The 12,239-nt window shown below is 62.1% G+C and overlaps 1 protein-coding gene across 1 annotated transcript; it reads right to left on the bottom strand.

The window, feature by feature from the left end:
- Positions 1-2,425: 2,425 nt before the first annotated feature.
- On the bottom strand, positions 2,426-4,920 carry LOC149523329 (maestro heat-like repeat family member 5). Its single transcript, XM_089770027.1, has 7 exons — positions 4,795-4,920; positions 4,426-4,521; positions 4,154-4,258; positions 3,629-3,764; positions 3,305-3,399; positions 2,904-3,056; positions 2,426-2,547 (listed from the first exon to the last, which is right to left on the bottom strand). The coding sequence occupies exons 2-7, from the start codon at positions 4,429-4,431 to the stop codon at positions 2,530-2,532; spliced, it is 513 nt and encodes a 170-aa protein (XP_089626153.1). The 5' UTR covers positions 4,432-4,521; positions 4,795-4,920; the 3' UTR covers positions 2,426-2,529.
- Between the last annotated feature and the right edge of the window lie 7,319 nt (positions 4,921-12,239).

Raw genomic sequence — 12,239 nt, 5'->3', positions numbered from 1 at the left:
AAGAATAAAGCGCTGTCAAACTGAAAACTAAAATTCAGTTTTCTCCAAATTTCAGTTGTGTTGACGTGTCCCCCAGACATCTCTTGAGTACCTTTAAGGGGACTCGTACCACTGGTCGAGAAGCACTGATCTCGTCCACCCCTGCACCGAGACAGGACCAAGCATGTTTGTCTCACCTCTTGGCTCCTAGGACACGGCTTGAACTAACGCACTTGGAAAGACATTATCGTATATACGCCCAAAGTGCTTCGTCTCAGTGTATTACCATAAAATCTAACTGACCAAACTCTGACCTTTCATTTCCCTGTCACTTGGTCAGCCACAGCCTCACAAGCCTTCGGCATCGATCTCAAAGCCTTTGTCACGCTTTTACACAGCTGCGCTGACACGCTTGTGAGCCAGGCACACTTGTGCGACACGTCCCAAAGCACTTGCTCCAGGGCATTACATCGCACTTGCCTGCCTTTGATGGACAGGGAAAGGGAGACCTGAAAGGCCTCTCCAAGGTCACCAGCGCGAGAGTGAGCGCAGAATTGCGGAGCAAGGGTCTAACACACAACTCTGTGCCTTAGTCACTAGGTGGCATTAGATTAGAACCCGGGAGTTCTTACGCCCAACCCCCTGCCCCCTCCACTAGGCCATGCTGCTGGCCTCCTGCCTCTCCCCCAGGGCTTGGAGACAGACGGGAGGCTGGAGCCAGCCTGCGCAGAAGGGGCTGTAACGCTTACAGCACGTTCATGACACTGCCCCTGCGCAGCCCCTCTCAGATCCACACTCGGAACCCACAAGAAACACCCCAAGAGCAGAGATGAAACCGCCACTCACCTGCCACCCAGCTTCCAGGAAGGGCAAAGCAAAAGCGGCGCTCGCGGATTCCAGCCCAGCCTGGCACCTGCTTCCTGAACTTTGGCCCCTTTCCTCCAAGATAGCAGGAGGCTGCTCTGGGCCTTTTGTGCCCACGACGGGGCAGAAAAGCAAACTCAGCTGTTGGTTCCATCTTGCGGGCAGAGCCCCGGCAGACAGTGGCAGGCGGGGGTATCGACTGACCCTCCAACCCAGGATATTCCCCCCACACCTGGATTCGCTTCCTAGTCATCCCCATCTCCCTGCACGATCCTTGTTTCTCATCCCGCCGGTCCGAGAAATTGTCAGAGCAGGTTGATCCCGACCTTGCCAAGGGCTTAGGTTACATCACAAGGCTTTGCCGCCACAGCTGGCTTGGCTTGGGTGTGTGGCAAAAGCCCCCCCCGCCCCCCCCCCCCCCCCCCCCCCGCTGGCACAGCTATTCTGGCAAAGCCGCCAGGGCAAATGGCAACTCTGCCGAAAAGCATCTGCTGGCTTTAAGCTCCCTGCGAGCTGTTCTCATCGCTCAGCCATCACCACCACTGCCCTGCCTCTGTCCTGCTCCTCATCCCCGCCCCCACTCCTATCCCCTGCTCTCCTCCATCTCCTGCCCCTTCCCTTCTCCTGCCCCTCCCCATTTCCACCTGCCCTGCCCATCCCCGTCCTCTCCCTCCCCCCGTCTGTCCCCCTCTTATGTGAGGGCTTTGCTGGAAACGCCCCCCCCCCCAAGCCAGGGAGATCTCCCCTCCGGGAACAATTCAGCCCCCCCCCATCTCGCTCCCTCCACTCCACAGTATTTCCTCCATTCCCCACAGTTGAAAATTGAGCTCCCCCATCCCCTCAGGTGACAGTCGGGCTCCCCCATACGCAGCTGCCTAGGTAGGCACATCCGCAGCCAGAGCCTGCCCCTGGCGCCCACGTCCCCTCCCCGACTGCCTGTCCCAGGCAACCACCTGAACCTGCGTCCCCCATTCCCTCAGATCACAGCTCCCTCCCTGACCCTGCACCCCCCGACACCCCTCCCCCAGGCCAGACTCCTCTCTGGCACCCGCACCCCCTCCCCCAAACCCTCTGCTCCCCCTTCACCCAGGTCACAGCTCCCTCCCTGACCCTGCACCCCCCCGACACCCCTCCCCCAGGCCAGACTCCTCTCTGGCACCCGCACCCCCTCCCCCAAACCCTCTGCTCCCCCTTCACCCAGGTCACAGCTCCCTCCCTGACCCTGCACCCCCCCGACACCCCTCCCCCAGGCCAGACTCCTCTCTGGCACCCGCACCCCCTCCCCCAAACCTTCTGCTCCCCCTTCACCCAGGTCACAGCTCCCTCCCTGACCCTGCACCCCTCTAGAGCCCCTCCCCCAGGCCAGAGTCCTCTCCTGCGCCCATACCCCCTCCTGGACCCTGCACCCCTATCCACCGCCCCAGATCATACCCCCCCCCTGCACCCAGGCTCCACCCCTAAGCTCCCTTCTGCACCCAACCACCCCGTCCCAGACCCCAAAGCCCTCGGTAGAAATGTGGCCCTTGATCAGTTGCCAAAATGGCCCCCCCATTACAAATTATTGACCAAGCCTGATCCAAATGTTTTTTGAAACATTGTTTAATGAGAATGTAAATACAATTCAATACAATTGGGAGGGTTGGGGGGAGGGGGACGCAGCTGCTGGCTCCTCAGCTCTTGCTGCTCTCACTGGGTGTCTTCCTGCTGCAAGGGAAGCAGAATCCGTCACATTCATCCCTGGGGACTCAGGGGAACTGGCCCCCAGCATTTCCACCCTCCTCCCCCCTGCTCTCTGGTCACCCCCCGTCAGGCCCGCAGGGTGAGCTCCTGACCCCCCCCCCCCCAGAGCTCCTGACACCTCGGCCCCCTCCCGCCTCCTAGGACAGTTTCTGTGTTCAGAGCCTCCCCCACCCCCAGGGACGCTCGCAGGGGCAGGAGGGATTCTGCCAGCAGGGACGTGGGGTGGGGGCAGCCTGAGGAAAGGGGCGGGGGACTCCCTGAGGGGATGGGAAGGAGACCCTGGCCCTGCCCCACTCTCCTGATCTGCTCCGGCTGCTCACCATGTATTCCAGGAGCTGATGGGCCTGCCCATGCAGGGCGTGGGCCAGGACCAGCCCGGCCTGGCTGGGGCGCCGCAGGGGGGAGCGGGCAGCGAGCAGAGCCTTGTCCAAAAAGCAATTCTCCTGCTCTGCTGTGAAGAGCTGCCCAAAGACCTGGAATCAAGAGCACAGGAGGTTTCAGCTGACGGCCCAGAGCCCGGCCCCAACTCCTGGGGCTAAAACAGCTTCCTCCTCCCCCAAACTCCCTTCCAGACCCTGCACCCAGACGCTCTCCTCACCCGGCACCCCAACCCCTGCCCCAGGTCACAGCTTCCTCCTGCCCCCAAGACCCTCCTACCCCCACGAGGGCCCCAGCCAGCCCCACCCCCGAGCCCTGCCCTGCCCTGGCAGCGCGTCCTTACCTCTCCCACCCTCACGCTGTTGCTGTGAGCCAGGACCCATCTTTCTTTGTAGTAGTGTCTGCACCACAGGTCCTCTGCCTGGTGGATGTTGAGGCCTGCAAGAGACACAACAGGGTCATTCTGCTGGCAGGTCTGAGCCCTTCCCCTCCCACGGGTCCCTGCAGGCATCCCTGGGCAAATGGAGGGGCACAGGGGGCAGAAGGGGAACACAGAGGGACGCATCCCCCCTTGGGCCAGTCTGGGGGAAAAGGGCTGGGTCCCCTCCCCCCGCCGCCGGCACCCTCAGGGTGTCCCTGGGGCCCAGGTCCCGGCTGGGTTCCTTACCCCTGTGGTGCAGGAGGAGTTGATACAGGCTGTGCACCCCCTCCCGGGCCAGCCGGCTGACGTCTTCGGATGGGTCCGAAATAAAAAGGCCCAGCTGGGCCACGTGGTGACCCATCCTCGGCCAGTCGGCGGAGTTCTGAGGGGAGAGAAGAGGGGGGGTCCCTCAGCATCCTGGGGCTGCACGTCCCATGCAAACGGCCGCCGAGGCGGGTCTGAGCTCGGGGGACGGACAGAGACACCTCCCGGGGCGGGGCGGGGCCGGCCTTGCGAGGAGACAACCCAGAGCAATGGCCCCGACTGAAGGGTCACTCCGGGGGTGGAACAAGGGGATCCACTGACGGCCACTCCCCAGTCCCCAGGCCCAGTCCCTCAAGAGCCCCCCTGAAGGGCCCAGGGTCGCCCCTCCCCGGGGAAAGGAGAACGCGGCCCATTCCCGGCCCATTCCCGGCCCTGCCTCTGCCTCCCGGGGACGCTCCCAGCCCCGCGCCCTGCAGCCCCAGACCCCCCGGCTCCGAGGTCACTTACGTCAAACCCCGGGAGGGTGGTGGCGACTCCCAGCAGGGCCGTGGTGCTGCCAAGGGCCCTGGCTCGCTCCTGGGGCAGGCGGGACTCCAGCCACGGGCTCAGGTGCTGGGGGGGAAAGAGGCAGGTCAGGACCCGTAGGGAGGTGCCGGTTCTGGGCAGAGCCTGGGGCTCCTCTCGGACTGTGCCCCCCCCAGCCACTGACACTGCTCCTCTCTCGGCCCCCCCCCCCGAGGAAGCAGGGACAATGGCCCCGTCCCCCCCACGGGGCTCACCTCCATTATGAGCTGCAGCCGGGCGGTGTCTGGGGACTCGGCGAGGAGGCTCGCCAGTAGGGCCTGGAGGTCGTAGGGAAGGGCCCGGATGAACTGCTGCAAGACAAGGGGGAGCCCTGGGTCAGAGGGGGGTTGGGGTTGGGGAATCCAGGCCACCCGCTGGCTCCGGGGTGCAGCCTAGAGCAGGGTCTGAGCCGCCTCGCAGAGCAGGGAGGAGCCCAGGCTGGGCGTGGAAGGGACGGGCCCCCCGGGAGAGCAACGGGAACCCTGGAGGGAAGGATCCAAACCTGCAGCTTCTTCCCTCCCTCTGCCCCCCCCTCCTCTCTGGAGCTCCAGCCCAGCCCGGGAGCAGGGCCCGGAGGGACGTACCTGAGTGTGGATGGGCTCCTGCTGCCAGTCCCCAGACACTGTCTGTCCCACGGCCGCCGTCAGCAGGGGGCTCAGGAGCTGGGCCCGCAGGGGAGGCTGCAAGGTGCTGGCAGGAGAGAGGGGCAGAGACTGTTAATTCAGCAGCAGGAGACAGAGACTTTCCCACTCCCTGGCCAGGGGATCTGCTCTGGGGGGAGTTGGCGGGGGCGGGGGGGTCGGTACCTGAGGCTGCAGGCGGCGTTGAGGCAGTCGGCCAAGACCAGCGGGGGGGCGAGTCCTCCATGATCTCCTGGGAGACCCAAGGAGACAAAGGGGCGTGTGAGGCTGGGCCCCCAAGAGACGCTCACGCGGCCAGCGCCCCCACCCAGCAGGATCCAACCCCACTGCCTCCCGCTGCCCTGTAGCCCCCCTGCCCGACACAGGGCCCCTCCCAGCACCCCCCTCCCAAACCGGGACCAGATCAATCCTTGTCCCCAGGCCGTCTCCTGCCCCTCCCTGCCCTGGTGACCAGCCTCTGAACCTCCTCATCCCTGCTCCCCAGGCGCATCCCCAGCAGCCCGCTCGGCTCCCTTCCAGCCCCCCATGGCCCGGGGAGACCCCTCCCTGTCCCGAATCCCCCTTCCTGTCCGGCACCCCAGACCTGCCCCATTTCTGTGTCCCTCCCTCCTCCAGCATCCCCACCCACCCCTCCCCATGTCCACCTCCAGCCCTCCTGGCTCCACCCATCCCGTTTCCAGCACCCCCACCCGCCGCCATCGCCCAGGCAGACCCCTGTCCACCCCACGTATCCCCTCCCCTCCTCCCGGCCGCCGCGACTCGCTTACAGCGATCCTGGCCATCATGGTGTCCTTGCAGCAGCGCGGCGCCAGGGTGTCCTCGCCCCTTTGGAGGGCGGCGAGGCAGGCGAGGGGGACGGCCAAGAGGAACCGCTGCAGGGCGGCTGGGCTCTGCACCCCAGAGAGAGTCTGTGAGCCTGGGGCCTGCCTGCCCCCCACGGACAGCTGCAGGGCTCAGGTCTCCCAGGAGTGGAGGTGGGAGCTGCCGGTTGTCCAAGCACCCACACTCCCCCCCCAACTGCTGGCTCAGGCTTGTGGGGGCCCAGCTGGTGCATGACAAGAGCCCCCAGCTTGGGGGGCCCAGGTCATGCAGGAGAAGGGGCCCCAGGGGGATCCCCAGGGACAAGCCCCTCCCGGAGGGGGGGACGTGCTGGGAAGGGGCCGGACAATCTCGGGTCCCCCCCGTGTGGAGAAGGTTCCTACCGTGTCCCGGGTGTGGAGCTGCTCTTCGATGTCGTAGATGGCCCCTTCCTCCACCCGGGAGTCCACCCGCTCCTGGCAGAGCTCCGCCGAGGCGCAGCGGGGCTCTGTGCAGGAGGGAAGGGACCAGGGTGACTCCAGCGGCCAGCAGGGGTCACGCGCCCCCATGTCAGGGACCCAGGGCAGGTTGGGCCCCACACGCCCCTCGCAGGGACCCATCCCCCTGCCACCCTCACATCTGCCAACGCCCTCAGCAGAGCCCCCACCAGGAAGAAGAGAGCCAAGCAGCCCCCGCCCCCATCCATTGCCCTGGCTGCGGGGCAGACACTGGGGCTGCCCCCCCCCGGGTACTGGGTGAGCCCCTGGGCCCAGCGTGTTCACGGCCCCTCACCTGGGTCTGAGCGGCTGCAGGAGGTGGCCCGGCTGCAGCTGGAGGCCCAGGCGCTGCTGCTGACAGACCTGGACCCACAGCTGCAGGGGCTGGTGCGGGGAGCGACGGGCTGGGGGCTCCCGGAGACTGGCAGGTCCCCGGGGGCCGGGCAGGGCGATGCCCCCTGGTGGTAATGGGGGCTGGGCTCCCGGGGCAGGTGTTTCTCTCCACAGAGGAGGCCCCGGAGCCACCCTACCCGGCTCCCCCGCTGGGCTGGGTCCCGCCTGCCCAGCCGCCTCTGGAGCCAGGTCCGGGGGGGCCTGGCCGGTGGGCGAGTCGCCCCGAGCTGGTGGGATCCAGCTTCCCCGCCCGCGGGGACGGAGAAGCTGCTCCCCACCGGCCCTGGGGCCATCTTCAGGGCTTTCTTGAACCACAGCCGAAAACGTTTGGCCATGCTGCAAATGAGGGGAGCAAAGGGGAGCTTGGGGCGCAGCCTGATGAGCGAAATCCAGGGGTTCCAGCTCCCCAGAGCGACTGCCCCCAGCCCCCAAATGGCCCCTTGCTTATCGGTTCGGTCTTGCACAGGCACTGCAAGGACCTGAGGGTATGTCTACACTACCCCGCTAGTTCGAACTAGGAGGGTAATGTAGGCATACCGCACTTGCAAATGAAGCCCGGGATTTGAATTTCCCGGGCTTCATTTGCATAAGCGGGGAGCCGCCATTTTTAAAACCCCGCTCGTTCGAACCCCGTGCAGCGCGGCTACACCGGGCACGAACTAGGTAGTTCGAACTAGGCTTCCTAGTTCAAACTACCGTTACTCCTCATTCCACGAGTCTCCTGCCCATCAACAGCCCCTTCTTGGCCAATCAGGGGAGAATCTAAGGTGTGGGGGGTGGAGCGTTCTCCCCAAAGACACCGGCATAGACTTGTTCCAGCCCCACCTCCCCAGTCCCCACAATGGGGGCTGCATCCCCCACCCCACGGCTCCTGCAAACCACCCCCCGTCCTTCAGCTAGTCTGTTGGGTCCCAAGCTGGGGGAGGCAGCAAGGGAAGGTCACAGAGGAGGCAAGAACAGAGCAGAAATGTGGGGGGATGGAGGAAAAGGGAAACCAACCAGGAGAAAGCCCCAGTGGCGCTAAGGACGCAGCCCAGGTGAGGAATCACCTTCTGGCCCTTGACCGAGGGCTGGGCCTGCCTGGAACCCAGCCGGCCCCGGGCGGGATCCAACCCCTGGGGGCTCTTACCTTCGTCACAAAGGTGTCGGGATGTGGAACTCACAGAACGCGAAGGAACCGTGAGGAGGAGACGCACCAGAGCTAAAGCAACCGGGGGTCTCCAAAGTCCCCTGGGCCCGCCCCCCGCTTTTATCAGCATGAGATGTGGGTCCCTCTGTGAGGTCACCACCTCCCCACCTGCCCTTTGCCTTATATGCTGAGGGCTGCCCAAAGCCCCTGTGAGGTCACCGCCCCCCCCCCCCCCCTCACCCTGCCAGGCAAATGTCCTGCCTCTGGCCACCTCCCTGGGAAGTTTGAGCCATTACTAGGGGTCCCTCCCCCTCCCTCATAGGCTGCTCCCTGCCCTACACTGCAGGCTTCTTGCACGAGAGCTGTTTCACGCCGGAGTTCTTGCGCAAAAGGTCTCGTGCAAGAGTGCCTCCACCCTGCCATAGGCTTTTGCACAAGAGCGTCCATGGCAGTGTGAACGCTCTCTTGTGCAAGAAAGCTCTGATGGTCATTTTAGCCATAAAAGTGTCTTGCTCAAGAAGCCCCTGGTGCCCGTCCACGCTGCCTTCTTGCACAACAGCTCTTGCACAAAGGGGGCTTAGTCATCGTCGGGAGAGGAATAACTCCTGTGCAAGGAGCCCTGTTCTCTGATGCTTTACTGCAAATTTACTTCTGCAAGAACACACGTAGAGTGTAGACGCGCCACAAGTTTTTTCGCAAGAACACGCAAAAACAAGCCATGTGGATGTTTTCTTTTTAGGCAAAAGCCCCTTTTTGCACAAGATCGGTCGGCCTTTTTGCAGAAATAGGGATCTTGTGGGAAAAGGGGGTTTTTTGCACAAAAAGTAAACATCCACACGGCTTGGTTTTGCGCACAAACCCCGAGCACAAAAACGGATCGGCAGAAAATATGCAAATGACATTGCGTGTCATAGAGTCCCTCGTTAGCATATTTGTTGCCAAAAAAACTCGTTGTGTAGACGTAGCCTAGGAGAGAAGCGATCTCAGACACAAAGCCCTTCAGTAAGAGGGCATAGCCCTGGGGCGTGGTAGGAGACGTACGGCAGACATGGGAGGTCACTCTCCTAGCTATTTGGCACGGAGGAGGCCTCAGCTGGAGCACTGTGTCCAGATCTCAGGGCCATGCTTTAGGAGAGAGAGTCCAGAGGGGAACTATGAAAAGGGATTAGGGACGTTAGATATTCACTGAGTAGTCAATTAACCTCATGATTTCTTATCGGTTACTTGACTTTTCGATAGTCCCCAGGGGCCAGCTGTCTCAGTCCTGGCTCGCGCTGGGTCCGGGACCTACCCCCTCCGCGGCTCTGCATTTACAGTGTGTTAGGAGCCAGGCAGGCAGGCAGCCTCGCTCAGTTCCAGTTTGCACCAGGTCCAGAAGCTCAGACCCAGCCCCCAGGCAAGGGCTGCTGCCAGCTTGTGCTGCTGCCTCTGATACAGAGGCAGCAGTACGGAGTGCCAGGAGGGAACTGGTCTAAAAAGCACCTCCCCTTGCGACCTGGCTGCCTGTCATCCCACGCTGCTGCCTCCGTTTTTGGCGAGAGAGAGCCGCCTGTCTTGAGACACCGGTGGGGAGTCGGATTTTCAAAAGGCAGGTCTCTGTCCTTTGTGAGCCTTCCAAAGCGCTTCGGTGGGGGGAGGGGGCAGGAAGGCGGACGACACTCAGGAATTGTAGCACCCAAATCCACGGAGTGTTTCGCCAGCACCTCCTGCAACAGAGCCCAATCCCTGACAGGCTTTTAGGCAAGATAGATCATTTGAAAAAATGACAGACACAGGGTTTTCCGTCACCGCTCTCCCTTTCTTTTATTTCCCTGGGCTAACTGGCTTGTTCCTCTTTGGCTAAGGATGGAAGGGTATGTCTACACTACAATGTTAGTTCGAACTAACGGACGTTAGTTCGAACTAACATTCATAGCCGCTACACTAGCGCTCCGCTAGTTCGAATTTGAATCGAACTAGCGGAGCGCTTAGTTCGAACTAGGAAAACCTCATTTTACGAGGCTTAAGCCTAGTTCGAACTTACTAGTTCGAATTAAGGGCTGTGTAGCCCCTTAATTCGAACGAGTGGGAGGCTAGCCCTCCCCAAGTTTCCCTGGTGGCCACTCTGGCCAACACCAGGGAAACTCTATGCCCCCCACCCGGCCCCGGACCCCTTAAAGGGGCACGGGCTGGCTACGGTGCCCGTGCCAGGTGCAAGCCTGCTAGCACCCAGCCAGCAGACCCTGCACCTGGCACGGCACAGAGCTACCCACCCGATGTCCCCCAGCCCACCCCCTCTTCCCGGGACCAGGCTGGCGGCTCCCGGAAGCTTGCCCGGGACCGCAAGAGGCGGGTACATTCCTGGGCTAGTGCGGACATCGTGGACCTCGTCCACGATCTCCGCACTAGGCACAGGAAAGTGGCCATCTAGGGCAGGAGAGCTGCCAGCCTGGCCACCCAGGAGCAGGTTTGCATGAAAATCAAGGGGGTCCACTGAGACCCCCGACCCTGAGCCCTGAGCTTACAATGGCCGTCCTGGGTCAGACCAAAGGTCCATCTAGCCCAGTAGCCTGTCTGCCGACAGCGGCCAACCCTAGGGACCGTGGAGGGGATGGACCAAAGACAGTGACCAAGCCATTTGTCTCGTGCCATCCCTCTCCAGCCTTGCACAAACTTTGGGCAGGGACACCACTCCTACCCCCTGGCTAAGACTACTCCATGGACCCAACCTCCATGACTTGATCTCACTTCCCTTTAAACTCTGTTCTAGTTGTAGCCTTCACAGCCTCCTGCAGCAAGGAGTTCCACCGGTTAACTATTTGCTTTGTCAAGAAGAACAACTTTCTCTTACTAGTTTCAAGCCTGCTACCCAGTCCTTTCCTTTGGTGTCCTCTAGTCCTTCTTTATGGGAACTCATGAAGAACTTTTCTGAATGCACCCTCTCCACCCAACCCCTGCTTTTAGAGACCTCTAGCCTGTCCCCCCTCCGTCTCCTCTTTTCTAAGCTGAACAGTCCCAGTCTCTGTAGCCTCTCTTCATCTGGGACCTGTTCCCAACCCCTGATCATGTTAGTTGCCCTCCCCTCTCCCAGCCTTAATCTTCCCCTCTCCCACCTCCTTTTCCCAGTCTCCCCCAGTTTTGTTCAATAAAGACAGAGTCAATGTTGGAAGAAACGTTATCTTTATTTTGTACATCAATAAGAAGGGGGGCTAGGGAAGGGTAAGTGGAAGGAGGTGAGGGAGGAATGGGGTACGAGCCCCCGATGGGGAGGACTGGGCTGGCTCTGCAGGCTTCTGGGGGTGGAAGCTCTCCTGCAGCCCCCCGATTACCCCCTCTCCCCAGATGGCAGCCTGCGGCAAGTGCAGCCGGGCTGATGGCTGAGTGGTGTGATGTGCCCAGTGTGGGTACTCCGGGCACTCCAAGCCAGGACTGGTTTTCAAGCGGGGCACCCCTTAGAACTGTCTGTCCGGGGTGGGGGTCGGGACCCTTTAAGCGCAGCCCTCGGCTAGCCTGAGACTGCATCTCCACGCTCTAAGTCCTCCTCTGATGCCCTGCTGGCACTGCTTCCGGCCATCCTTAAGCCCTGTTCAGAGTCCACTCAATGTGGACTTGCTAGTTCGAATTAGCAAAACTAGTTTTTAGTTCTAGACGCGTTAGTTCGAATTAGCTTAGTTCGAACTAGCGCTGTAGTGTAGACATACCCGAAGAGAGGAGCCAGCAGGGGTAGAATGAATTGTGTACCAGGTCCTGGAAACAAGAGCATCTCCTCCAGATCACCCATCCACACCTGAACTGTTTAAAAGCTTGGCTGCCAATAAAGACACCTTAGCTCAGCAAATGCCAAGCCAGGCACCTGTGTTTGGACACGAGGGGTGCACAGGGATGTGAGAACCAGGAAGGCTGATCTGTGAATTCACCCCCAACCGTCCCAGTACAAGACAGACGCTTGCGCCAACCAGCAGGGGTCACTGCTCCTCCGGTTTGGCTTGGACAAAGGTGCCCATCTGTTTGGTGTTCGCGTCTCGGAGCTGCGCCAGCTGCCTCTGGCCACGGCGGAGCAGATACTCGATGTGCATCACGTCGGCCCGGGGGATGCTGGCGTTCTTCCGGAACTCAGCCTGGATGCGAGGCAGGAATCCCGGCTTCTCCCGGCCGGCGCGCAGGAACTGCCTGTATAGGCTCAGGACGTGCTTCTGCAGCTTGCTATGCCGGGCCATGGTGCGCCTGGGGAACCCTCCCAGGCCACGGGGGGGCCAGCGCCACGAGGCAGGGGCTGGAAGTGAACAGAGGCGGAGATGTTAGAGCAGCATCTCATTCCCAGACGCGCCTGTGCGGGCAGTTCTGTGCCCTTTTCACCCCCACCTGCTAGGGTTACCAGATGGTTTAAAAAAAATACCGAACAGCAGGGGCCGGGGGGGGGGGGGGCGGGACTGGCTGGAAGAGAGGGGGTGGGGGGGAACCGGCCGCCGGGAAGCAGGGCTGGCTGGGAGGGGGCTGGAGGGAGCGGGGCTGGCCGGGGGGCAACCAGCCGTCGGGAAGCGGGTCTAGTTGGGTTGAGGACCAAGAGGTGGGGGAACCGGCCGGCAGCGCTG

Source organism: Pelodiscus sinensis, chromosome 18 (genome assembly GCF_052426305.1).
Source record: "Pelodiscus sinensis isolate ZL-2025 chromosome 18, ASM5242630v1, whole genome shotgun sequence".
Lineage (NCBI taxonomy): Eukaryota > Metazoa > Chordata > Testudines > Trionychidae > Pelodiscus > Pelodiscus sinensis.
Note: the sequence above shows the minus strand (reverse complement) of the source record. Positions and strands in the feature narration are given on the sequence as shown.